The sequence below is a fragment of the Boleophthalmus pectinirostris genome, unplaced genomic scaffold (assembly GCF_026225935.1).
Source record: "Boleophthalmus pectinirostris isolate CB_2022bp ecotype Guang Dong unplaced genomic scaffold, ASM2622593v1 HiC_scaffold_5, whole genome shotgun sequence".
Lineage (NCBI taxonomy): Eukaryota > Metazoa > Chordata > Actinopteri > Gobiiformes > Gobiidae > Boleophthalmus > Boleophthalmus pectinirostris.
Window position 1 is genome coordinate 23,278,750 of NW_026571404.1, and position 27,988 is coordinate 23,306,737.

Here is a 27,988-nt window from a genome sequence, read left to right on the forward strand (position 1 = left end):
GCGAGGACTGGGGACCGAGCTTGGGGTTATTTTTGTTGGGCGCATAAGTTTGGATCTGTCGCCGAGGTGAAGCTTCTGGAGGCGCCGTAGAGGAAGTCTGATCCCAGTGATGGCAAGCGAGCCGATAATACTCAATGTCTATGATATGGTAAGATAATATAAAGGGTTAGTAGTATAATACTTGATTTTAACGTGTTGTTTTGTTTAGTTTTTTTTTTTTTTTCGTATTTATTCAGATTGCAGTACACATTTCACATTTTTCTGTGTGCAATTTTGCAAGAAAGGGGAACCTCGTGCTCAGTTTATATTTTGATTTCTTTCATAACAAATTTTATTATTATAATGACAATGAGCAACAACACATAAAATATGAAGTGACCCAAATATATTATGAGTAGCCCATGCCTATGTAAAACCCTTATGATCATTTACCTTCACAATTTCACTAATATTGTATTAGTCCTAACATTTTCTTTCCTTTCATTGTCTTTGTCACTGCCACAACAGTATTCTCTGATCCTCTGTAATCTATGTGAAATTAACTTTCGATAGTATTTTACACAATATTGCAAGAGAGCATGCACATTAACAATAGGCTTATAGATTTCCTGCCAAAAGGAAATGCTATAACTACTAGGGCTGTATAGATTATCTTTACTTTAACTGACTATACCGATATAAGGACATAAATGAAACCAAGCAGTCACCTCTTTTGGTTTTAAGCTGCTGTAGCTAAAACAGTGGTCAGGTGTCCCAGGCCAGCAGATGGTTTGATAACATCTACAGCTCTTTGTGTTTGACTGTAGTGGGTCATCTTTGAGTCAGTGTGTAGTCATCAGTGCAGTACTGTCATCAGGAGACACTGGTATTATTATAGCCTATATTATGGTCAATTTAAAGGGAGAAATAAAAACTGAATAGAAATTAAACATGAGTTGTTGTTATTTTTGAGTAAACTGGTGTAGGTTGATTTTCCCAAAAGATGTTTAATACTACATCATTTACTGGATCATCTAGCCTCAATTACAGATGTTATAGCGTTGACCTCTCCCCTCCTCCACAGTTTGATGCTCTAATGCTTCTCTTTCATCTTCCTCTCCTTGTCTTTTGTCTCCTCCCTTCTTCTTTCACTTCCTCTATGTTCACTAGACTCTTCTCTCTCTTCTCCACACACTGCAGGGCTTTTATCTGCCCCACTCTGACTCTTATGAATGGCTGCAGTAGTAGTGACCTAGTAATACTATTAGTGCAGGGAAGCTCACTATACACTGCCTTATTTAATTTGTATTGATGGGGTTTCCTTTTGGAGGATTGGTTCTAGATTAAATGTTTAATACTATAATTAATCTATATTTACCTTAATTTCGATGTTTAACTTTTCCTTTACTTTTAACCTGCTGGTCTGCTGCGATGTTATTGTCTTGCCTGAAATGCTCCACAGTATAGCATTAAACATATTTGTATTTCATTTATACAAATATAGGTGTTTTTATTGCTTAAATATTACAGTGAGTTGAACCGTCTTTCATCTGGCCAGTATCAACCTTGTGGCGTTACTATCTTGTTTATTTTAATGGATATATTTTCATGTTTTGGAGCTTTCCAGGTAAAATTATAGCTCCATTGATTATTATTGAACCATTAGGGAAGTGTGGAAATTATTCTAGCTCATTTGGTGTTTGCAGCATTTATTTAAACACAGAAAATCTTCCATCAAGGTCAAGCACAAACTTCCCTCTGGTGAATGAGCTGATACAGAGGCTGATTCACTCATTTTGTGGATCAATAGTGACTGATGCTACTGACGATATTGAGATGGTCCCTTGGTTTTCCTCCTTGTTGTGCTGTAGGGATAAAACAATAAAGAATACTATCGCTGACTGTGAATAAAAGAGAACGCTATAATAATAATAATAATAATAATAATAATATGCAGAAAATATAGATGATAAATAAGAATATTGAAACTAATTTATGCCACTGATTTACTCATCGTAAAACAAAATTACCAAAAACTATTCTAAACCTACAATATGGTTAAAAAAACACAAATTGCAATAAATAAATAGCAGAATGAAACACTTTAGTAGTTGTTTTATCTCTATAATGAGTCATGGAAGTTCTTCAACTCTCTCCAGCTCCAATGAAATCTGATCGTAGAACAGAAAAATAAGAAAATGTTCCCCGTCAGTGCAAAGAAAAATTACTGACAATAAATACTGACCCTCAAAAATTATTGTTCCATCTCGCATGTATTAAACGATATGCCGGTATAGTAATTAATGTGACAGGCCTAATTATCTGTCAAAGCACATTTTGTATAATTGTGATAATTTCCAACAAACATAAAAGTCATTACCACCAAACAAAACGAACATCAAAGCTACAACAAAGTAAAATTCTATAATAGTTATTTTAACACAGAACTAGATCATAATAAGAGAATGCCTTTTTAACTGACCCATGTAGTAATTTGAGAATATTTCTATTCATTTTCCATACAAGTGACTGCAATTTTAATAATTGCTTGATATTATTGTCTATCGCAAGCAAACCATGATAATTGAGATACAACATTTACATTATGGTCCCATGCCATTTTGTTGCTGAGTTTCGCACTGTGCTGCTTTAAGTGGATTTCCTGTCAAGCTCTGAGTGCTTAAGCCTGGTCCTTTAATGAGACAACATTACCTTCGCCTCACCTGTCTGCCCCCATGCTCCATGTCACTGCTCCAGTGATTCTATATCTGCCCGAGTGACTGTATACCTGCCCTAGTGACTATATATCTGCCCCAGTGACTCTATATCTGCCCCCCCAACTGCACTAGGACTGCATTGTTACCAACCAGATGTGTGGACAAAAGAACAAGAAGATACTGTATATCAGGCCTCACTGCTGTGTGTTGACCTGTATTCTATACAGAACACATTAGTTTAGACAACTGGAATAAAGAAACAAATACCATAATTGCAAAAACAAGTAAACAAATGCAAATTAAGCATTGTTCAGTTGTGAAAAGGGGATTTGAATTATGTCTTTGGCAGTAAGAGACTATAGCTATACTGTATTAGCTAAGATTTACAAGTAAGCCAGCATTTCCTGATACTGTAGTGTAACATATTGCCAACACCTAATTTCATGTCTGTTTTTATCTTGCTCTGCATCAGTTTCCTTCCTTTGTGACTTTAGTTTTGTTCTCAGTGACTCTCTTTTAAGACATTTTATTTGTGATTGTGTTTACTGCATACTGGTCTATAACTATATCAGTATTGTGAATTTGAAAATATGTGTTTTGTCATTCACAAGCTGAAATTAATTTACCACTATTCTCCTGCACACACTCCTCTTCTGTGGCTTTGAGGCAGAGGAGAGTTTTAACAAGCTTTGAAGTAATGAGGTCTGAGATAAGAGTCTTATTTCACCTCTGAGTAGGAGGACGAGGAGATCTAACAAAGAGCTTCGTCACAGATATGCTACAATTAGTTATTTTTAGAGTCTAGTCTTGTCACAATACACACACAATACAATACAAGACAATACAAATATTTCAAATTCAGTTTCACAAGGCTCAGTACTTCCTAACATAATGATGATTAATATTTAAAATATATTATTTTAACCAATAATATAATAAAGAGTAATTAACAAGATCAAGGTCAACTTTTCTTATGTATGTTTTTTTTTTTTTTTTTTGTATTAATCTTGCAATCTTACAATTACATACACGTACAATTGAGTACCTAGTCCTAGTATTCATTATCTGGATATTTTTGGACAATCCTGCTCTCTATCTGCTACAGCTTTGTGCATTGCAAATGAATCACTGACACATAAACATCGACACATAAACTACAGATAGGTAAACACCAGAAGGTGTATTAATAAACTCTTTTGGAAGTAGAAATTTTAAGTTTGCAAACGTATACCTTAGTAGTTTTGCCTAGCAACAGTCCAGCCAATGAGCTTCCGCACAGCTTTGTATGAAAACTTAAAGGTGGAAGGTAACACCAGGGATCAGAGATGCTGTGATCAATTATTGATTGGTTGCGTTTCCTCAGGAGCAAATCTTTGTGTAAGTGATCTGTGTAAACCACACTGTCACAGGGATCCTGACCTTTCATTCTGGTTTATGACATAACTAAAACATGAATTTACATTACCTTCCACACATTCTCTACCAGTTTTCATATTGTACAAAGAATATGTACTCTTACTTATATTTTTTCATGTCTTTTTGCAGTACTGGATCAATGAGTTCACCACCTCTCTGGGCATCGGGGTCTTTCACTCAGGGGTTGAGATCTATGGAAGAGGTATGTTATTCTGAAAATATACAAAATGCCATGATATGTGTAGTATTTATTATTTGTATGATCAAAGCATTTTTTTCTCAAATGTGTTGTCAGAGTTTGCTTATGGCGGACACCCGTACCCTTTCTCAGGAATTTTCGAGATCACTCCAGGAGATGCAATGGAGCTCGGTGACACGTTCAAATTCAAGTGAGTTCTGGTGCCATTGTCTTTCATTTGTGAATTACATGGTGCAAATGCTGAATAATATCACTATTTTTATGGAACCAAAATTTATTTCTTTCTTTTTTTTTGGTTAATTATATTTTGACCTGAATGATAACAAATACCAGTTGCCTATAACCTGAAAATGCTTTAATAAGAAAAGTTGCATTAATTCATCAAAATATTTAGTATTTTGAAGTTTAAATTCTAAAGGAATGCTTCATAGCTGTAGTTTCATTGGACTGAAATGTGGAAAAACATGTGGAGAAGCATGATGCAATTTCACCCTAATTGCTCTAATATGAAAAGTTACATTAATTCATGAAATTATTTTGTATTTTGAAGTTAGAGCTACTTTAGAATTCTAACTACAACTCCAGTTTCATCTGACTAAAATATCTGGAAAAACATGTGGAGAAGCATGATTTAATTTCACAGTTCATTATTCTTGGTCAGTGGATAATTTTCAGACAGAATACAGAATGTGTGCATGCAAAAAGAATAAATTAAAGAATACATTTTTGAAGAAAATATCCGGTATAATGCTTCACAAGTTACCTTCCCCAAAGAGGTTAGGAATTTTATAGTTATTTTTGTCGACTTTGTTTCTCTGACTAGTGCTGTAACAAATCTGCCCTGACCATGAGCCAGCAGTGTTACAGTAGACATTGATTTTCACTGGTATTTCTGGGTCTGGATGAATGTGGAGACTGTATAATTCAATATATGTGAGGATTCCTACATTCATCTGAGTGGAGCTTTGGGTTACTTCTGCTCTAGTTGATTTGCCCTGTGGCTCTGGGCTCTCCCTGAAAATACTCAAAACACAGAAGAGGATTTTACCTCACAACGTTGCTGTGTGTGGGTGTGTGTGTGTCTGTGTGAGACTACTGACAAGATAAAATATAGATGTTTAACTTTAGTGTACAGGGATATGAATAATCACATTTCATTTTGCAGGTTTGTGAGCTATGAAACAACCAGTTATTGTATTGAAATACTGCTGCTTTGGGCAGTGAGGGCCCAAACATGTCATTTTAAGATGTAGTGTGAAGGAACTTTGTCAAATATTTCAGAAATCTTATTTGGCAGTGTCCCCAGATAAGAAATGTACATTGTCAGAAGACTTATTTTTTCACAGTTGAAATAACTTCTTGTATACAACTGAATCAGATCCTTGTTCTAGGCTCTCAGATTCTACAGCAAAAAATAAGTGGTGTTAGTATCTAAGTATATGGCAGCTAATGGAATCCTACTGTGATTCGTTGTACATATATTTTTGAATCAGTGCTAATGATGCTACCATAGACTGTATAAAGAAGTGGACTTAGGGAGTGTGATGTCACCCATAGCATTTGGCTTCAGTCAAATGAAGCTCACGAGGCTAGCTGTTATAGGAGAGAATTTGGAGCCAGTTCCATATTAGGAATAGGAATGTATTAACGGACAAAATAGTAAAAGAAAAACACCATGATCATGTAGAGCTAGTTAATATAAACATTTTAAGACCAAAATAAAGAGGCTCACCACAGCAGTTACAGAGAGAGGCGTGACAATTTTTCAGTGTAAAGTCAACTGGAGCCAGAGCCGGAAGCACCCCCATGATCACTTCCTTTTTGGAACGTGGTGGCTAGCGGGTTAGCTCTGTCCATATACTGTCTATGAATGCTACGTACTACTCTCTGTGTTTTATGTAGTTTTTGTTTATTTTGACTGTTAACCACCTTGTGTGTACAGAGAGGCCATCCTTCTGGGTACCACAGACTTCACAGAGGAGGATGTGGAGCGGATTGTGGAAGAGATGGGGAAGGAGTTCAAGGGCAATGCCTACCATCTCATGCACAAGAACTGCAACCACTTCTCCTCATCTCTGTCCGAGGTTTGTTTGCACTCACACAGAGCTGAAATGAGCTGTTTTAAGACGAGGGGGAACACAGTGGTAAGGTCTGTCATGACAGGCCTAGTCACATTTATTGTTGGAGAGGCTAAGGGGCTGCTAAGGTCTTCCAAGGGGGTGCTCACTTGATATTAGCAGAATAGTTACTCAAAATTAGAATTCTGAATACTTATTTTTGTATGTTTTTTGTATGTGTGTTTTCACGATAATTACTCGATTTTGTAAAATATATTTTGGGACATGCTATTGGGTGTACAATTTCTTTGCAATAGTGGGGAGATTTTCACCATTTTTATGTAAGATATGGAAGATTTAAGGTGTAGATGGTAAACTTAATAACTTAATAACTTCTATGACTAATTATTAGTTCAGTCTGCCATTTATTTGTTGCAGCTCAGCTTTTTAATGATACTGTATATAAAAATGTGTTTACTTTTATTATTCTGCTTTGTGACAGAGCCCTAAAGTAGTTTCAGTATTATCTTTTATCGCAGTATATCTCTGTGACAATATATCATTCTTCAAAATGTGTTATAGTGACAGGTCTAATACACAGTTGAAGGCACCTGACTACTTTTGCTACACTAGATACAAATGTGCAAAATGATACAGTTTTCTTTTATCAAAGCTCTACTACCTCTGTGTGTGTTAAATCAGCTTTTCAGTGTGTGACTAATGAGCCCACATCTTACTGTCACTGTCTGTAGCATGGATTAAGAAATGCACACAGGCTTGGACATGTAAGCACACACACACACTGTTCAGACACTAATGCCTTAAAGGGGCCATATTACTAGTACACTATTTTCTGATCTGTTATAATGTTGTTTCCTCATCACAAAGATATTTGGAGTTGTGTTTTGTTTCATTCAAAATCACAAACTAACCTTAGGCTATGTTCTTAGGAAACACTCACTGTCATGTGGTAATACAGGACGTACCACACTGTGTTTTTTATACGCCATACACCTTCATTCAAATTATTTGTGAGCTTTAAGCCATTTTTTTTTTATGTTGTTACATCATCAGAAACATACCTATAGTTGTGTTTTGTTTGATTCACACATTTTTGAGTAACCCTCAAATCTTCAATCCTATGTCTACATCTACATCACACCTTGTGATGTTATGTAGTGGTGGTTAATCGCTACCTTTTACCTTTTGTTAAGTAGATATTGGTAATTCTAGAGCTAAAATTATTTTTTATTATTTAAAAACACAGTGGAGCGTTTCCTGTATTACCACATGACATCACAAGGTGGAGTGTTTTCTGTTTGAGAGAAGAACTAAATATGCAGGATTTTTGTGTCAAACATGCCTGAATTAAACACAACTCCTCTTTAAATCTGCCCTTCAGATTTTCAGCTCGGTTTATGATCAAGATTACCTAGCTGGAAGATAATCTTGCTCCATGCCTGCTTCAACCTTAGTATTATTTACCACAGTTTCTTCCCTATATGCACACCCCTATAACTTTCACAACAAAACATCTAACATTATATTGTGTTTTCCCTTCTTTAATCAAAGCCTTTTCATTTTTGCCACTTGAGAAGTTAATTCTACCACTGACTTCCTTCCTGTCTTTTAGTGTTTCTAAGTTATGCACCACAGCAGGTCTCACTACTGTCTTGTACACATTTACAACTACACAGATTACTACTTGCCTGTTTGTGTACACGAAGAAGCAAAACATGTCACCAGTGCTTATTAAGCCTTATTGTGGTTCAATTGGGGTCCTTCCTCCTGGATCCTCAGAAAGCCCTCAGTCTGTCAGTAGCTTTGATGTTTAATTAAAATGCAGGGTTTGTATTTGGGAAAGCTTCTTTATGCTGTAATGTGATAATAACACTGTCAGAGCAGGAAATAACTGGCGTCATTAAACACAGCAAGTGAGTAAAAACATACAAAGGCTTCACATTTGGGATTCTGTTAGTTATTTTTCTGGCAATGTCAAAATCAGGATGTTGTGGCCACATGCTTTAAATTCAGCTCCACACATAATGATATTCACTTCTTCTCCTACACTATTCTTACTAACTGGAACCATAATCATTTGTGTACGTCTTCATTACTTGTCAGTTTTTATAATGTAATGTGAAACCAAAATGTGATGATATCATTATCTAATTTAATATAGTATTTTATGGCCGGTTTCAAATGATAACTCAGTTTATAGGCCTGTATTTATGACATATGGGGCAGGTGGTGTACTTGAATATATTTAAAGGGGCCTTTTATTACTCTGTTTTCTGATCTATTCTATAATGTTGTTTCCTCATCAGAAACATACCTGGAGTAGTGTTTTATTTCATTCACATGTGTTTAACACACAAACCCTATATATTTAGGAGTTCTTCTTTCAGACAGAAAACACTCATCACAACTTGTGATGTCATGTAGTAATACAGGAAGTGCTCCACTGTGTTTTTATAATTTGGGTAATTTCAGCCCTGTAATTACCAGTCACTACTGAACTAAAGGTAAAAAGGAGTGGCCAACTTGAAACCTACTTCATGACATCACATGGTGGAGCAGAGCATTTTGAGTTTATAGATGTAGACAGAGTAATAATAAATGATTACTCAAACCTGTGTGAGGAAAACAAAACACAGGGTATGTTTTTGATGAGGTTATAACATTTTCACATGGCTTAAAGTTCATGAGAGGAATATAGGACCTTCAAACATAGTCCAAGATGTAAAAACAAGTTTGTACAGATGTTACAGGGATTTGTAGCATTGAATTCTGTTCCCATTCCCAGATCTTGTGTGGCAGAGAGATCCCTCGCTGGGTCAACCGTCTGGCCTACTTCAGCTCGTGCGTGCCATTCCTCCAGAGCTGCCTGCCCAAAGAGTGGCTGACTCCCGCCGCCCTGCAGTCCAGCGTGAGCCAAGAGCTGCACGCGGGAGGGCATCTGGAGGAAGGAGAAGACGCGGCCGCCACTGCCTCCCTTGCCTCCATGTCACCATGCACACCAACCAGACCCAGTCTCTCGTCTGTGCCCCGAACTCCCCCGACACCACCAGCCACGCCGATAGGATCTCTGGCTGGACTGTTTTTTGTCAGGTAATAAAAGCAGTCACAAGAATCTATGGCTGCAAATCTGATGTCATTGCTGTATTTAAAGGTGCATTGTGTAACTTTTCTGGTGGAGGGACTGTCAAATACGTTACTGATTTGTCTGGAATATTTCACAGTATAGTATTTCTATCATCATGGAGACCAAATAAAACCAAGTTATAGGTCATATGTGTGGAGAGGCTCACAGTCAGAATGCCTGTTTTTCATGGTATTTTTGAAAACCACCAGTAATTTAATAAATATTGGGTCGAGCTGCTTAATGTCAGACTGTGGAACATTCCAGGCAGAGCAATGACATATCCATAGAAACAAGCAGGTGACGGACCCCCAACCAGAAAAGTTACACAATGCACCTTTAAGCAATTCATCTGCTCTAAGAATGTCAGCTGGAAAGAGCAGAAAGAACTGTTGACAAATGCTGGATTTTTATCATTCCTGACTGAAGAATATTTTTTCTAGGAACTTGACTACACTGGTGCAAAGGTCTTTACATTTCATAAAACCTTGACAGGAAAAAATGCAAAATAGCATAAGGCCAGCTGGTCAAAAACATTGCCTGAAATTCACTGCAGTAACAGCTGTTGCTTTCATTTAGTCTTTATATAAAAATGACTGCAAACATATGTAAAAGAAATACTATGTTCACTATATATGCAAGTTTAGTGAGATTTAAAAACATTTACTTTATAAAGAACCTCAAAAGGCCTTATATTTCGAGATGCAGACGCTCTCAAGAGTTCATTTTGTAGTTTTATGCCTATTGTTAACATTGCATAAAAAAATAGATGATGAGTAGCTTTGCTGAAACGGTAAGACAATGTGGAAACAATTTTTTTCTACATCGCCTCACACTGTAAATCTGTTTGTGTGTTGTAGGCCTATTTACAAAGGTCAAGTTTTTTACATTCCAACTAAGATAATAGTTAATATCGTGACCTTGTTGCTGCCTTTTCAAACTGGTGGGTCTTACGTGGATCCTGTGGACAGAGAGAAGAGCCGTGCAGCTGATTTTACAACAGCTGGACAACTGACAAGTATTTTTTATCTATGTGGTATTACTAATATTATTGCCTGAAGGCCTTTTTGTGAAAGTGAGATTTAACTCAGGATGTAAAAAGGCTTTTAAATGTAATTATTTTATCCTGTTTCTTAATTTTCAATTTTTTGTATGCGAATAATCACTTTGAAGTCCAGTTTTATACTCTGCTCTGTGATATGAAGATGATATTTTGTTTATGGGTATTGTGTATGCAAATCTGTTTGAACGCAGACAGCTGCCAAGTTGGACACCTTTTCTCAGCACAGACACACCCTCAAAGATAACTTTTACTGTTCTTTTTACCATCCTGTGCTCCACAATTTCGTTCAAGATTTTTTTCCCCCTGAAGGTGTATGCTGACAGTGTATATATCTGAAAACTGTCCTGTTTGAGTATTGTACTATATTATACCATAACAATGTTGGCAGTTCGCACCTCCTACTGGTCATATCGAACTAAATAAACAGACAGAGAAATAACTTCATGTTTTACCAACCACCTGCCTTTTTAATTTATCCCAGTTCATTTATTTTTTTACTTCACCTATGCCAAAGATATTTTGACATGATTGTTTGTTTATATTGCTGTGTGTTAAGCTAAAAGTTATGTTTTTTGTTGTACTTGTTGTATAAGTGCTGTCTTGTCAATATAAAGTTTTTTTTTTGCTGCTGTTCACTTTGTTATCTGTTACACACCTTTTCTGAGCGATGAACAGAAAAAAAAACATCCATCACCAAGCCTTCACTGGAGCTGTGTGGATTTCTACCCAGTTAAAATGTTATTAAATGTTATAACACTTATATTGAAGCAGTGCAATTTTATTTATGAATGTGTGTAACTATAAAATGAGTGTGTTAAGATAAGATATGGGTTCAAATAGATTTAAGGGTGGATTTAGGTTAAGGGTGTTGGGCAGGTAGTAACTGTGGTTAAGGCTATGGATCAGTCTTCAGTCAATGCAATGTCCCCATAAGACATGTAAACTCAATGTGTGTGAATTTCATAGATGTAAAAATACACAAAAACAAGATAATCTACCATGTTTTAGTGGAAAAAAACATTCAAAGCATCTTGTGGTTAGAGTACAAACATGCCGTGACAAAACAGGCTGCTGACCATAACCATATATAAAACATATACCAAGAAAATGTACTTTAAAAAAAGATGCTGAATTTATGAAGGGTTCCTTGGAACAATTTTGAGTTTGATAGGCTTCACAGGTGCGGCCCTCCAGTTCATCAGCAGCGGAATCTAAATGAGAAAGCAGTTGGTTATAAAACTGGACCTTTGCCTGGGTCAACTTACACAATAAATTATGGTTCTCTGAGCTTTACCGTTGTTTCTTTACACGTTTCCAAAGTGTAGCTCTGAAGGAGGCGCACCACAACCATCTTCATAGTTAGGATCGCATATCGCATCCCAATGCAGTTGCGAGGCCCTTGTCCAAAAGGCATGAACACATATGGGCTGATCTCATGGTCTTGACTAAATCTGGAGTTACATTATTGATGCATTACATTAGCTATTGCATTGTGATAAATAAAAAAGAGTAAAAATATAAAACACTGCACCAACCTCTCCGGTTTGAAGAACTCAGGCTGGTCCCAAAAACGTGGGTCCTTGTGCAAAAGGGCCACAGGGATTCCCATCACGGTCCCCTCTGGGACAGTGATGCCGTGGATCTGCACTGTCTTCTTACATGCTCTCTCAAGACGTGGGGCAGTTGGGGTCAGACGCTGGGATTCACTCAGACACTGATCCAAATACTGCAGGCTCATCAGATCCTCATAAGACACTGGAGCCTACAGAATGGAGGGTAGAGTCAGTACAGTAAGACAGTGAGTTTAATTCTACTGCAGAACACTGTACATCTTTAGGTAAGCAGGTGTCAATCTCATCATGTAATTTCTGTAAAGCTTCAGGATTGAGGGCCAGCTGGTACAGTAGATAGGAGAGAGTGGCACTGGTGGTCTCATAGCCCCCAAAGATGAAAACCAAGGCTTGGGAAAGGATTTCATGCTCGGTCAGACCTAGACAAAAGTGTAAATGTCAATAATATTATCCATACCTTCCAACCTTTGAGCATAATTACCTAATGACTGTTAGTTCAGTTTTACAAATAAATAGTCAAATGCTAAGTCTATTAAGCCATCAATTAATTGATTAAAGAGACTGACCATTCCTAACTGGTATACAAAAACCATACCTTTACTGGGTTGTTCATCTCTTCATTTGGTATTTCAGGAATTTCATTCTGAATCATCACTTGCAGGAAGTCTCCTCGGCTCTATACAAATTTATATAAATGTAATATTGGTCACATTGCAAACATTTATAAGAGAGATAATAATAATACATGCTGCTTACTTACAGTCTTGTCTGAATGATGCTGATCTTTGAATTTTTTAATGATGTCATAGAAAAAGTCCACACTGGCTTTGGGAAAGAGAGGCAGCCCTAAAGCGTTCACTATTCGAGAACCAAAGGGAAACACCACTGCAGACATAGAGACAGGGGTTACACAAAGCTGTATTAGCCTAAGCATTAACATAAATTTAACCATACGTAATATAAGCAAGGGCAAAATTGAAAAGTTCATCATTTTCTTCAAATGAGTGGTAAAAAGCCCATCTGGACTGGTAATGGCATCTGTGTCGACACTGAAGGATGCACTGGACACAACGTCTAGACTGTAGGGGGCCACAAATCTGAAGCACATAACTGTTAGAACAGAAAACAGTATTTGGGGCTTTAGACAGGTATAGGCACATTTCTTACGCTTTAATATCCACAGGTTCGTCCAGGTTTGTTTTCTCCAGTGTCTGTACTAGTCGCTCTGCATAGCGATGGATTATGGGAAATACCTGTAAAAAGATTTAGAAAACCGTATACTTAATATATTGCTCAGATAGAAGTGAAATGTAGTAGCCCAGATAGGGTGAGGCTATTTGGTGAAAGAACTGAATAACAATGGGTACTATTTATTTAAATATTTTGTAATAAAATATCCAATAAATATTAAAACTTTTGTACCACAGAAAAAGTAATAGTAAAAGAAATAACAGTAAACCATGTGTGCATGTCTGCAGACTTTGTGGTTATATTATTAAAACATGGTAAGAAGTTCAGTTTCACCTGCTTTAGTCTCCCACTGGTGAAGCATGGTGAAAGTGTGTTACGGATTCTCCTCCACCTGTCATCCTTTACTGCTGTAATGGCCATCACTCAGTTTCATCTGACATGTTAGTGTCCTGAGCAATTCAAACACAAGTAAAATTTTAATTTTACATTTAAACATTGCAATAAATTTGAAATACATTGAGACTTTTTGTTTAGTTGTTTTGTAACACATTAGAAGTATTTTGTCTGCTCATGCATAATATGTGCAGTAGTGAGAAATGAGGGGAAATTGGGGAAAATAGTGTTATTTTGAATAAGAATTGTTGTATGTTTTGTAATCATAAAACTAAAGCACAGTATTTTATGATTGTTTGGTTAAGCTGTTAGACTCACCCTTCGATTGGTAAATGTAGAGTAGCACTCCTTTACCAACACTGTCTTAATAATTTCAGGATCTGCCACCATTAAAACTGGCTGTCGGGCATCATACAGCCTAACGGCAACAAACACAGAGGAAAACTCAACATCTCCTAAATAATGTATTTAAAATTACAACAGGCTGTATCAATGGAGCTCAACAATGACCACCGACCCTCCAGTTCCAGAAGTAAATTTCTCATTCATCTTTCCCAAAGATTTTCTGAAAATAAATAAATAAATACAAGTCTGCAAGCTTGCTCAGGGCTATATATGGTAACTAATGACCACAAGACCTATAATTTTATTTTAAATCTGTTTCTGAAACTTTAGTTTTTTAACTGCCAAGTTATTAAACACTTTGCTAAATCTTTCATTTTAAATGCACTTATTGGACTTAAAACAACCACATAATGGATAATAGTTACCATCTAGGTATTAGCCTCTGCAATGTCTTTGAAATCTTTGATAATTAAAGATAAAAAATTTTAAAAAATGGGAAAATGAATGGAAAATTTACCTCTAAAACCAGAACAGTTGCTGTTGAGCTCCTATGAGACAGCACATGCTCATCACCAGAGGTGACGATTTGTTTTTCTGTAAAAATGTTTTAACATATCCTACCCCCAAACATCTCCATACTTCTGGTGGCACACTCTGTCAAAAGGTAAAAAACACCTAGAAAAAAAAAAACATGTTGATTTGGTTGAATTTGAAACATGAGGATTAGCATTACAATAGTGTGTAGAAAGGTACACCCTTACCTTGCTGAAATACAGCATTGTTCCCACAAAAGGAATGGGGGTAGGTCCAGGAATTCCCAGGTTTTTGAAAAGTCTATATGGCCAAATCCCATACCTAAAAATACATTAGTGGATAACAAGCAATAACATGACAATAAAATATAAAGTGCATGTGCTGTCTGAATTTGTCTCTCCATAAATAGGCCTATGATAGCATCATAATCATAACACAGACAATTAAAGGTGGTAATCTCTAAAAATCACGTCACTTCAGTCTTTTTTTTAATATGTTCTGTGAGAGAGTAAGAAACCTCTAAGACTGTTCCTGTTGGTCTGAGAGCAAGATATGCTGCAATATGTGTAAAATATTACACAATCATTTACACAACAAAAACGCTTATTTTCAACATAGACCTACTTGCTTGTCACCTGAATCTGAAATTAGAACTATTTCACACTTAGACTTTGAAGTCTGCAATAAGACCTAGATCACTAATAGACTACCTGGCGATTTCTTTTACTTCTATAGTGACTATAGATTATCTTCCTACCTGTGGTTCTGTTGTGCCCCTATGTCTTTGGTCAGTTGGCTTTGATAAGAGTATGCAGTAATTACAGTTTAAGAGCTAACAAACAAAACACGACTTACAGCAACAGCAGGGTAAAAAAGAGAGCCAGCAGAGTCCATGTGGATGCTGAAAACCATGAAAAAAGAAACATGGTTGGTATCTTGTCCTCTCTTGAACTTACTATAGAAGGAATATGAGACAGTAACCTGTCCTGTCAGACTAACTCACTGAAAACGGAAACGGTTGTTTTGTATTTATATTGATGTGGGTGGAGTTTTTCACTCTAGTGACCTCAGATCCATAACCCTAGAAAGCTGACACAAGGAAGTACAGGACCATACATGGCCTTATTTAACTCAGTGAAGGGAGCCTGTAATTATCCCACGAATAAGGAAGGGACATATTGCGTGTAATTAGACTGCAGTTGTAAACTACAGGGTTTTTATTCCAATTGTTGCTGCATTTATCTTGTGTTAATCTGATTATAACCCCAAATCACGAGTAAACATTTCAATTAATAAGAACGCCGCTTGACATCATTTGAACCAGTTCGCACGCCATACAAAACGCGGAAGTACGTTCACTGACCCCGTTGTCTTTTTCTCACATGTTTAGTGGGTATTATCTTTTCTTTCAGTTATAAATCCGTTTGACTGTATTGCCCAGTGTGTAAATAAATAAATGAATAAATACATAAATAAAACTACTGGTAAGTCAACACCACTTGATGTATTTTTTGTTGTTGTTGTTGTTTTTCTGCTTCAAATTTACCCTTCTTTTACCTTCTTTCTGCATGGAGCTAATGCTAGCCTCAAACATTAGCGTTTGGTCACATTATCATTTACTACTTCATTTACTTGTTTTATTTTAATGCCGTTTTCGATTGTGTCTAGCTAATACGCAAAGAGGCAAATAGGCCTATAATTGTTTCAATGTCGTAAATTAAGGCATACAAAGCAATGCTAATATTATGTATTATTATTCCCTTTGTCCCATTTTAGCCAATATTAGACTTTACTTCAGTTACATACATTTTAAATATCACAACAATACAAAAGTATATAGATATGAGTAGAAGATATATAGATCTATAGAGAGAATTTATTTGCCCAGTGCGTCCCACAATAAAACTACTGGCTGACTTTACAATAGCTGGACAACTGACAAGTATTGTTTATCTATGTGGTATTATTAATATTATTGCCTGAAGGCCTTTTTGTGAAAGTGAGATTTAATTGTGGATGTAAAAAGGCTTTTAGATATAATTATTTTATCCTGTTTCTTAATTTTCCCTCTTTTTGTATGCAAATAATCACTTTGAAGTCCAGTTTTATACTCTGCTCTGTGATATGAAGCTGATATGTTGTTTATGGTGTACGCAAATCTGGTTTGAGAATTGTACTGTATTATACCATAACAATGTTGGCAGTTGGCCCCTCCTACTGGTCATGTCGAACTAAATAAACACAGAGAAAGAAATAACTTCAGGTTTTACCAACCACCTGCCTTTTTATTTTATCCCAGTTCATTTATTTTTTAACTTCACCTATGCCAAAGATATTTTGACATGATTGTTTGTTTATATTGTTGTCTGTTAAGCAAAAATTTATTTTTTGTTGTATTAAAGTGATGTCTTATCAGTAAAAAGTTTTATTTTTTTGTGTTGTTCACTTTGTTATGTTTTACACACCTTTTCTGAGCTATGAACAGAAAAAAACATCCATCACCAAGCCTTCACTGGAGCTGTGTGGATTTCTACCCAGTTAAAATGTTATTAAATATTATAACACTTATATTGAAACAGTGTTATTTTATTTATGAACGTGTGTAACTATAAAATGAGTGTGTTAAGATAAGATATGGGTTCAAATAGATTTAAGGGTGGATTTAGGTTAAGGGTGTTGGGCAGGTAGTAACTGTGGTTAAGGCTATGGATCAGTCTTCAGTCAATGTAATGTCTCCATAAGACATGTAAACTCAATGTGTGTGAATTTCATAGGTGTAAAAATATACAAAAACAAGCTAATCTACCATGTTTATTGGGGGAAAAAAATTAAATCATCTTGTGGTTGGAGTACAAACATGCTGTGGAGTAGAGAGACAGGAAAAAACAGGCTGCCGACAATGACCATATACAACACATATACCACATATACTTTCAAAAAAGATGCTGAATTTATGAAGGGTTCCTTGGAATAATTTTGAGTTTGATAGGCTTCACAGGTGCGGACTTCCAGTTCATCATCAGCGGAATCTAAATGAGAAAGCAGTTATGAAACTGGACCTTTGCCCAAGTCGACTTAAACAATAAATTATGATTCTATGAACTTTACCATAGTTTCTTTACACGTTTCCAAAGTGTAGCTCTGAAGGAGGCACCACAACCATCTTCATAGTTAGGATCGCGTATCGCATCCCAATGCAGTTGCGAGGCCCTTGTCCAAAAGGCATGTACACATATGGGCTGATCTCATGGTCTTTACTAAATCTGGCGTTACATTATAGATGCATTACATTAGTTATTGCATTGTGATATATAAGAGTAAAAACATAATATAGCCGCAAGCAGCGATGATCATCCCTCGCGCGCCTACGCCGCACTTCGCAAACACCGTGTCCTGCAAATGTCACACCCCGCAAGCTCCCCGCTCCGCAAGAATCGCGCCCCGCAAATGCTGCGCCCACAAACACTACGCCCCGCAAACACAGCACCCCGCAAAACACCACACCCCACACTAACCCTAATAACTCTAAGCTTAAACTAACCCTGAGTTTTTTAATTGAGATGTCACAAATGTGGGTACCAAATTTTATATATCTATGACAAATAAAACCTTATTTTTCCATACAAATTTTGTAGGGGGCGCTATTGCACCCATTTTTCTTAGATCAATCAGTTCATAGTCGGGGTGTGAACTCACGATTAGAATTTGAGTGAAATCGGCCAAAGTTTGTGCAATGGGTGATTTTACCATTGGAATAACATCAAGAGTTTATGTAATCGCTATGGAAACACTGTAAAAAATATGGCATGGGTGTCATTGACTTTTTGGATCAGGATGCCAAAACTAAATTTTGTGAAAAATTTCAGAAATTTTTGAAAAACTTTCTCCCATATAAAATTTTGTTTCAATCTGTAGGGAGCGCTAATGTACCAAATAATTTTTTTTAACATTAAGTAGCTTTAGGGCAGAGTTTAACAATAGTATCAAATTTCATTGAAATCGGAGTGTGTTTGAGCAAATGGAAGCAATATGTACATCTCCAAAAATCTCCAAAATTGTGTGCATTTTTTGTTGCTTCACTGCTCAGAGATCACACGACATGTGTGAAAAAATTTGATAACCTTTGATGTTCCACCTCTTAAGATAATGTGGACCAAATTTGAGCTCATTCAGGTGAACGCTCTCTGAGGAGTCCGTAAAAACATACCAAAATTTAAGCCAATATTGCTGCCCCCTGGTGGAGCGCACGGTGTTGGTGTAATAATATTTTTTCCTTGTCTTGACATGATCGACTTCTGTGTCAAATTTCATGATTGTATGTGCAAATTTTTTTTTGAGTCATTCCTATTCCCTAATGCATTTTTGAATTGTTTCGGGGTGCTGACGAGCCATTTTATTTATTTTTGGAAAATGGAAATAGCCAAAAGTTAGAGAAGCGCGACTTTTACCAGATGGCAAAATTTCAGGACTTTTCGTCATGGTTCAGTGGGTGATTTGGTTAGGAGAAAAAAAAAAAAGAAGAAGAAGAAGAAGAAAGAAAGAAGGAAAGAAAGAATATATTCTGATACGAGAACAATGTTCCGCTTTTTTTGGCCAAAAAACTATACATTTTCTGGCACATTGCTATGTCATGGCGAGGGTCCCTGGTCACTACCGGCGAGTCAGGTCGCGCCATTTCAATTTCCGGCCACTAGGAGCTTTGTGATACTAATAGGCCCTTCGCCAGCTTCTGGCGCTCGGACCTAAAAATGCTGCACCAACCTCTCTGGTTTGAAGAACTCAGGCTGGTCCCAAAACCGTGGGTCCTTGTGCAAAAGGGCCACAGGGATTCCCACCAGGGTCCCCTGTGGGACAGTGATGCCGTGGATCTGCACTGTCTTCTTACATACTCTCTCAAGACGTGGGGCAGTTGGGATCAGACGCTGGGACTCACTCAGACACTGATCCAAATACTGCAGGCTCATCAGATCCTCATAAGACACTGGAGCCTACAGAATGGAGGGTAGAGTCAGTACAGTAAGACAGTGAGTTTAATTCTACTGCAGAACACTACATCTTTAGGTAAGCAGGTGTCAATCTCATCATGTAATTTCTGTAAAGCTTCAGGATTGAGGGCCAACTGGTACAGTAGGTAGGAGAGAGTGGCACTGGTGGTCTCATAGCCCCCAAAGATGAAAATTATGGCTTGGGAAAGGATTTCATGCTCGGTCAGACCTAGACAAAAGTGTAAATGTCAATAATATTATCCATACCTTCCAACCTTTGAGCATAATTACCTAATAATGACTGTTAGTTCAGTTTTAAAGCTCAGTAACCAAATGCTAAGCTTATTAAGCAATCAAGTAATTAAGCAATTGATCGATTAAAGAGACTGACCATTCATAGCTGTTATACAAAACCATACCTTTACTGGGTTGTTCATCTTCATTTGGTATTTCAGGAATTTCATTCTGAATCATCACTTGCAGGAAGTCTCCTCGGCTCTATACAAATTTATATAAATGTAATATTGGTCACATTGCAAACATTTATAAGAGAGATAATAATAATACATGCTGCTTACTTACAGTCTTGTCTGAATGATGCTGATCTTTGAATTTTTTAATGATGTCATAGAAAAAGTCCATAGTGGCTTTGGGAAAGAGGGACAGACCGAGAGCGTTCACTATCCGTGTACCAAAGGGAAACACCACTGCAGACAGAGAGACAGGGGTTACACAAAGCTGTATTAGCCTAAGCATTAACATAAATTTAACCATACATATTATAAACAAGAGCAAAAATGAGAAGTTCATCAGCTTCTTCAAATGAGTAGTAAAAAGCCCATCTGGACTGGTTATGGCATCTGTGTCGACACTGAAGGATGCACTGGACACAACGTCTAGACTGTAGGGGGCCACAAATCTGAAGCACATACAGTGAGGAAAATAAGTATTTGAACACCCAGCTATTTTGCAAGTTCTCCCACTTAGAAATCATGGAGGAGTCTGAAATTTTCATCATAGGTGCATGTCCACTGTGAGAGACATAATCTGAAAAGAAAAATCCAGAAATCACAATGTATGATTTTTTAACTATTTATTTGTATGATGCAGCTGCAAATAAGTATTTGAACACCTGTCTATCAGCTAGAATTCTGACCCTCAAAGACTTGTTAGTCCGTCTTTAAAAAGTCCACCTCCACTCCATTTATTATCCTTAAACAGATGCACCTGTTTGAGGTCGTTAGCTGCATAAAGACACCTGTCCACCCTGTACAATCAGTAAGACTCCAACTACTAATATGGCCAAGACCAAAGAGCACCAGAGACAAAATTGTACACCTCCACAAGGCTGGAAAGGGCTACAGGGAAATGGCCAAGCAGCTTGGTGAAAAAAGGTCCACTGTTGGAGCAATCATTAGAAAATGGAACACGCTAAACATGACTGTCAATCTCCCTCAGACTGGGAGAGATCTGGAGAGACTGGCAAGATCTCACCTCGTGGGGTCTCAGTGATCCTAGGAATGGTGAGGAATATGCCCAGAACTATACGGGAGGAGCTGGTCAATGACCTGAAGAGAGCTGGAACTACCGTTTCCAAGGTTACTGTTGGTAATACACTAAGACATCATGGTTTGAAATCATGCATGGCATGGAAGGTTCCCCTGCTTAAACCAGCACAAGGCCCGTCTTAAGTTTGCCAATGACCATTTGGATGATCCAGAGGAGCCATGGGAGAAAGTCATGTGGTCAGATCAGACCAAAAGAACTTTTTGATCATAATTCCACTAACTGTGTTTGGAGGAAGAAGAATGATGAGTACCATCCCTACTGTGAAGCATGGGGTGGTAGCGTCATGCTGTGGGGGTGTTTTTCTGCACATGGGACAGGGCGACTGCACTGTATTAAGGAGAGGATGACAGGGGCCATGTATTGCATGATTTTGGGGAACAACCTCCTTCCCGAATGAGCCGAAGCACACAGCCAGGATAACCAAAGAGTGGCTCTGTAAGAAGCACATCAAGGTTCTGGCATGGCCTAGTCAGCTTCCAGACCTAAACCCAATAGAAAAGCTTTGGAGGGAGATCAACCTCTGTGTTTCTCAGCAACAGCCCAGAAACCTGACTAGTCTAGAGAAGATCTGTGTGTAGGAGTGGGCCAAAATCCCTCCTGCAGTGTGTGCAAACCTTGTGAAAAACTACAGGAAATGTTTGACCTCTGTAATTGCAAACAAAGGCTACTGTACCAAATATTAACATTGATTTTTCTCAGGTGTTCAAATACTTATTTGCAGCTGTATCATACAAATAGTTAAAAAATCATACATTGTGATTTCTGGATAGATATAGATATAAAATTTTCATATATTTTTTTTTCAGATTGTCACTCACAGAGGACATGCACCTATGATGAAAATTTCAGACCCCTCTATGATTTCTAAGTGGGAGAACTTGCTAAATAGCAGGGTGTTCAAATACTTTATTTTCCTCACTGTAACTGTTAGAACAGAAAACAGTATTTGGGGCTTTAGACAGGTATAGGCACATTTCTTACGCTTTAATATCCACAGGTTCATCCAGGTTTGTTTTCTCCAGTGTCTGTACTAGTCGCTCTGCATAGCGATGGATTATGGGAAATACCTGTAAAAAGATTTTTAAAACCGTATACTTAATATATTGCTCAGACAGAATTGAAATGTAGTAGCCCAGATAGGGTGAGGCTATTTGGTGAAAGAACTGAATAACAATGGGTACTATGTATTTAAATATTTTGTAATAAAATATCCAATAAATATTAAAACTTTTGTACCACAGAAAAAGTAATAGTAAAAGAAATAACAGTAAACCATGTGTGCATATCTGCAAACTTTGTGGTTATATTATTAAAACATGGTAAGAAGTTCAGTTTCACCTGCTTTAGTCTCCCACTGGTGAAGCATGGTGACAGTGTGTTACGGATTCTCCTCCACCTGTCATCCTTTACTGTTGTAATGGCATCACTCAATTCACCTGATATGTTAGTATCCTGAGGAATTCAAAGACAAGTAATATTTAACTTTTACATTTAAACACTTGAAGAACTTTGAAATACACTGAGACTTTTTGTTTTTGTTGTTTTGTCACACATTAGAAGTATTTTGTCTGCTCATGCATAATATGTGCAGTAGTGAGAAATGAGGGGAAATTGGGGAAAATAGTGTGATTTCGAATAATTAATAAGAAATGTTGTATTTTTTATAATCATAAAATGAAAGCACAATATTTTATAATTGTTTGGTTAAGCTGTTAGACTCACCCTTCGATTGGTAAATGCAGAGTAGCACTCCTTTACCAACACTGTCTTAATAAATTCAGGATCTGCCACCATTAAAACTGGCTGTCGGGCATCATACAGCCTAATGGCAACAAACACAGAGGAAAACTCAACATCTCCTAAGAAAGGTATTCGTGAAGCTATTTTAAATTACAACAGGCTGTATCAATGGAGCTCAACAGTGACAGTAAATTGCTCATTCACCTTTCCCAAATAAATACATAAAACAAAGTTTGCAAGTTTGCTCAGGGCTAATCAGATATATGGTAACCAATGACCACAAGACCAATAATTTCATTTTAAATCTGTTTCTGAAACTTTAGTTTTTAACCGCCAAGTTATTAAAGCACTTATCAAATCTTTCATTTTAAATGCACTTATTGGACTTAAAACAACCACATAATGGATAATAGTTACCATCTAGGTATTAGCCTCTGCAATGTCTTTGAACTCTTTAATAATTAAAGATTTATTTTTTTTAATGGGAAAATGAATGGAAAATTTACCTTTATCTGTAAAAATGCTTTAAAATATCCTACCCCCAAACATCTCCATACTTCTGATGGCACACTCTGTCAAAAGGTAAAACACCCTAGAAAAAAAAAACATGTTGATTTGGGTGAATTTGAAACATGAGGATTAGCATTACAATAGTGTGTAGAAAGGTACACCCTTACCTTGCCTAAATACAGCATTGTTCCCACAAAAGGAATGGGGGTGGGTCCAGGAATTCCCAGGTTTTTGAAAAGTCTATATGGCCAAATCCCATACCTAAAAATACATTAGTGGATAACAAGCAATAACATGACAATAAAATATAAAGTGCATGTGCTGTCTGAATTTGTCTCTCCATAAATAGGCCTATGATAGCATCATAATCATAACACAGACAATTAAAGGTGGTAATCTCTAAAAATCAAGTCACTTCAGTCTTTTTTAATATGTTCTGTGAGAGAGTAAGAAACCTCTAGGACTGTTCTTGTTGGTCAGAGAGCAAGATATGCTGCAATATGTGTAAAATATTACACAATCATTTACACAACAAAAACGCTTATTTTCAACATAGACCTACTTGCTTGTCACCTGAATCTGAAATTAGAACTATTTCACACTTAGACTTTGAAGTCTGCAATAAGACCTAGATCACTAATAGACTACCTGGCGATTTCTTTTACTTCTATAGTGACTATAGATTATCTTCCTACCTGTGGTTCTGTTGTGCCCCTATGTCTTTGGTCAGTTGGCTTTGATAAGAGTATGCAGTAATTACAGCTTAAGAGCTAACAAACAAAACACGACTTACAGCAACAGCAGGGTAAAAAAGAGAGCCAGCAGAGTCCATGTGGATGCTGAAAACCATGAAAAAAGAAACATGGTTGGTATCTTGTCCTCTCTTGAACTTACTATAGAAGGAATATGAGACAGTAACCTGTCCTGTCAGACTAACTCACTGAAAACGGAAACAGTTGTTTTGTATTTATATTGATGTGGGTGGAGTTTTCTAGTGACCTCAGATCCATAACCCTAGAAAGCTGACACAAGGAAGTACAGGACCATACATGGCCTTATTTAACTCAGTGAAGGGAACCTGTAATTATCCCACGAATAAGGAAGGGACATATTGCGTGTAATTAGACTGCAGTTGTAAACTACAGGGTTTTTATTCCAATTGTTGCTGCATTTATCTTGTGTTAATCTGATTATAACCCCAAATCACGAGTAAACATTTCAATTAATAAGAACGCCGCTTGACATCATTTGAACCAGTTCGCACGCCATACAAAACGCGGAAGTACGTTCACTGACCCCGTTGTCTTTTTCTCACATGTTTAGTGGGTATTATCTTTTCTTTCAGTTATAAATCCGTTTGACTGTATTGCCCAGTGTGTAAATAAATAAATAAATACATACATAAATAAAACTACTGGTAAGTCAACACCACTTTGTTTGTTTTTTTTGTTGTTGTTCTGCTTCAAAGTGACCCTTCTTTTACCTTCTTCCTGCATGGAGCTAATGCTAGCCTCAAGCATTGGTCACATTATCATTTACTACTTCATTTACTTGTTTTATTTTATGCCGTTTTCGATTGTCTTTAGCTAATACGCAAATACAATCGATATGCTACATGTAGGCCTATAACTGTTTCGCTGTCATACATTAAGGCATACAAAACAATGCTAATATTATACTTGTATTATTATTATTCTCTATCTCTATCTGCTCTGTGATATGAAGCTGATATGTTGTTTATGGGTATTGTGTACGCAAATCTGATTTGAAAATTGTACTGTATTATACCATAACAATGTTGGCAGTTGGCCCCTCCTACTGGTCATGTCGAACTAAATAAACACAGAGAAAGAAATAACTTCAGGTTTTACCAACCACCTGCCTTTTTAATTTATCCCAGTTCATTTATTTTTTAATTTCACCTATGCCAAAGATATTTTAACGTGATTGTTTGTTTATATTGTTGTCTGTTAAGCAAAAATGTATTTTTTGTTGTATTAAAGTGATGTCTTATCAGTATAAAGTTTTCTTTTTTTATGTTGTTCACTTTGTTATGTTTTACACACCTTTTCTGAGCTATGAACGGAAAAAACATCCATCACCAAGCCTTCACTGGAGCTGTGTGGATTTCTACCCAGTTAAAATGTTATTAAATATTATAAAACTTATATTGAAACAGTGTTATTTTATTTATGAACGTGTGTAACTATAAAATGAGTGTGTTAAGTTAAGATATGGGTTCAAATAGATTTAAGGGTGGATTTAGGTTAAGGGTGTTGGGCAGGTAGTAACTGTGGTTAAGGATATGGATCAGTCTTCAGTCAATGCAATGTCCCCATAAGACATGTAAACTCAATGTGTGTGAATTTCATAGATGTAAAAATACACAAAAACAAGATAATCTACCATGTTTTAGTGGAAAAAAACATTCAAAGCATCTTGTGGTTAGAGTACAAACATGCTGTGACAAAACAGGCTGCTGACCATAACCATATATAAAACATATACCAAGAAAATGTACTTTAAAAAAAGATGCTGAATTTATGAAGGGTTCCTTGGAACAATTTTGAGTTTGATAGGCTTCACAGGTGCGGCCCTCCAGTTCATCAGCAGCGGAATCTAAATGAGAAAGCAGTTGGTTATAAAACTGGACCTTTGCCTGGGTCAACTTACACAATAAATTATGGCTCTCTGAGCTTTACCGTTGTTTCTTTACACGTTTCCAAAGTGTAGCTCTGAAGGAGGCGCACCACAACCATCTTCATAGTTAGGATCGCATATCGCATCCCAATGCAGTTGCGAGGCACTTGTCCAAAAGGCATGAACACATATGGGCTGATCTCATGGTCTTGACTAAATCTGGAGTTACATTATCGATGCATTACATTAGTTATTGCATTGTGATAAATAAAAAAGAGTAAAAATATAAAACACTGCACCAACCTCTCCGGTTTGAAGAACTCAGGCTGATCCCAAAAACGTGGGTCCTTGTGCAAAAGGGCCACAGGGATTCCCATCATGGTCCCCTCTGGGACAGTGATGCCGTGGATCTGCACTGTCTTCTTACATGCTCTCTCAAGACGTGGGGCAGTTGGGGTCAGACGCTGGGATTCACTCAGACACTGATCCAAATACTGCAGGCTCATCAGATCCTCATAAGACACTGGAGCCTACAGAATGGAGGGTAGAGTCAGTACAGTAAGACAGTGAGTTTAATTCTACTGCAGAACACTGTACATCTTTAGGTAAGCAGTTGTCTCTCCTCATCATGTAATTTCTGTAAAGCTTCAGGATTGAGGGCCAGCTGGTACAGTAGGTAGGAGAGAGTGGCACTGGTGGTCTCATAGCCCCCAAAGATGAAAACCAAGGCTTGGGAAAGGATTTCATGCTCGGTCAGACCTAGACAAAATTGTAAATGTCAATAATATTATCCATACCTTCCAACCTTTGAGCATAATTACCTAATAATGACTGTTAGTTCAGTTTTACAAATAAATAGTCAAATGCTAAGTCTATTAAGCCATCAATTAATTGATTAAAGAGACTGACCATTCCTAACTGGTATACAAAACCATACCTTTACTGGGTTGTTCATCTTCATTTGGTATTTCAGGAATTTCATTCTGAATCATCACTTGCAGGAAGTCTCCTCGGCTCTATACAAATTTATATAAATGTAATATTGGTCACATTGCAAACATTTATAAGAGAGATAATAATAATACATGCTGCTTACTTACAGTCTTGTCTGAATGATGCTGATCTTTGAATTTTTTAATGATGTCATAGAAAAAGTCCACACTGGCTTTGGGAAAGAGAGGCAGCCCTAAAGCGTTCACTATTCGAGTACCAAAGGGAAACACCACTGCAGACATAGAGACAGGGGTTACACAAAGCTGTATTAGCCTAAGCATTAACATAAATTTAACCATACGTAATATAAGCAAGGGCAAAAGTGAAAAGTTCATCATTTTCTTCAAATGAGTGATAAAAAGCCCATCTGGACTGGTAATGGCATCTGTGTCGACACTGAAGGATGCACTGGACACAACGTCTAGACTGTAGGGGGCAACAAATCTGAAGCACATAACTGTTAGAACAGAAAATAGTATTTGGGGCTTTAGACAGGTATAGGCACATTTCTTACGCTTTAATATCCACAGGTTCATCCAGGTTTGTTTTCTCCAGTGTCTGTACTAGTCGCTCTGCATAGCGATGGATTATGGGGGAAAAAAATAAAAAATCAACATGTTTTTTTTTTTTCTAGGGAGTTTTGCCTTTTGACAGAGTGTGCCACCAGAAGTATGGAGATGTCTGGGGGTAGGATATGTTAAAGCATTTTTACAGAAAAACAAATCCTCACCTGGTGATGAGCATGCGCTGTCTCATAGGAGCTCAAGAGCAACTGTTCTGGTTTTAGAGGTGAATTTTCCATTCATTTTCCCATTTTTTTTTTTTTATCTTTAATTATCAAAGAGTTCAAAGACATTGCAGAGGCTAATACCTAGATGGTAACTATTATCCATTATGTGGTTGTTTTAAGTCCAATAAGTGCATTTAAAATGAAAGATTTAGCA

General features: G+C 37.0%; 2 protein-coding genes and 2 pseudogenes across 2 annotated transcripts; 1 reads left to right on the plus strand and 3 right to left on the minus strand.

Annotated features, from left to right (window-relative positions):
• Nucleotides 1-7: 7 nt before the first annotated feature.
• Nucleotides 8-11,333, plus strand: desi2 (desumoylating isopeptidase 2). The gene is made up of 5 exons (XM_020921511.2): nucleotides 8-148; nucleotides 4,242-4,314; nucleotides 4,408-4,501; nucleotides 6,254-6,395; nucleotides 9,175-11,333. Exons 1-5 carry the CDS (start codon nucleotides 110-112, stop codon nucleotides 9,481-9,483), a joined length of 657 nt encoding a protein of 218 aa, XP_020777170.2. The 5' UTR covers nucleotides 8-109; the 3' UTR covers nucleotides 9,484-11,333.
• A 230-nt stretch (nucleotides 11,334-11,563) lies between these two features.
• On the minus strand, nucleotides 11,564-15,686 carry LOC110156925 (cytochrome P450 3A56-like; annotated as a pseudogene).
• A 1,719-nt stretch (nucleotides 15,687-17,405) lies between these two features.
• Nucleotides 17,406-24,369, minus strand: LOC110156796 (cytochrome P450 3A40-like; annotated as a pseudogene).
• A 1,440-nt stretch (nucleotides 24,370-25,809) lies between these two features.
• LOC129411528 (cytochrome P450 3A19-like) lies at nucleotides 25,810-27,631 on the minus strand. The gene is given in 9 exon segments (XM_055162604.1): nucleotides 25,810-26,030; nucleotides 26,114-26,270; nucleotides 26,355-26,581; nucleotides 26,649-26,672; nucleotides 26,674-26,810; nucleotides 26,989-27,067; nucleotides 27,152-27,276; nucleotides 27,346-27,488; nucleotides 27,559-27,631. Coding segments are annotated over 8 exon segments (864 nt in total). The 5' UTR covers nucleotides 27,383-27,488; nucleotides 27,559-27,631; the 3' UTR covers nucleotides 25,810-25,952.
• Nucleotides 27,632-27,988: the final 357 nt, after the last annotated feature.

Excerpts from the sequence above, each read along its gene's own strand:
- desi2 (XM_020921511.2), top strand. The coding sequence starts at position 110 with ATGGCAAGCGAGCCGATAATACTCAATGTCTATGATATG. Across the intron at positions 149-4,241 it reads TACTCAATGTCTATGATATG|TACTGGATCAATGAGTTCAC; the intron begins GTAAGATAATAT and ends GTCTTTTTGCAG. Across the intron at positions 4,502-6,253 it reads GGTGACACGTTCAAATTCAA|AGAGGCCATCCTTCTGGGTA; the intron begins GTGAGTTCTGGT and ends TTGTGTGTACAG.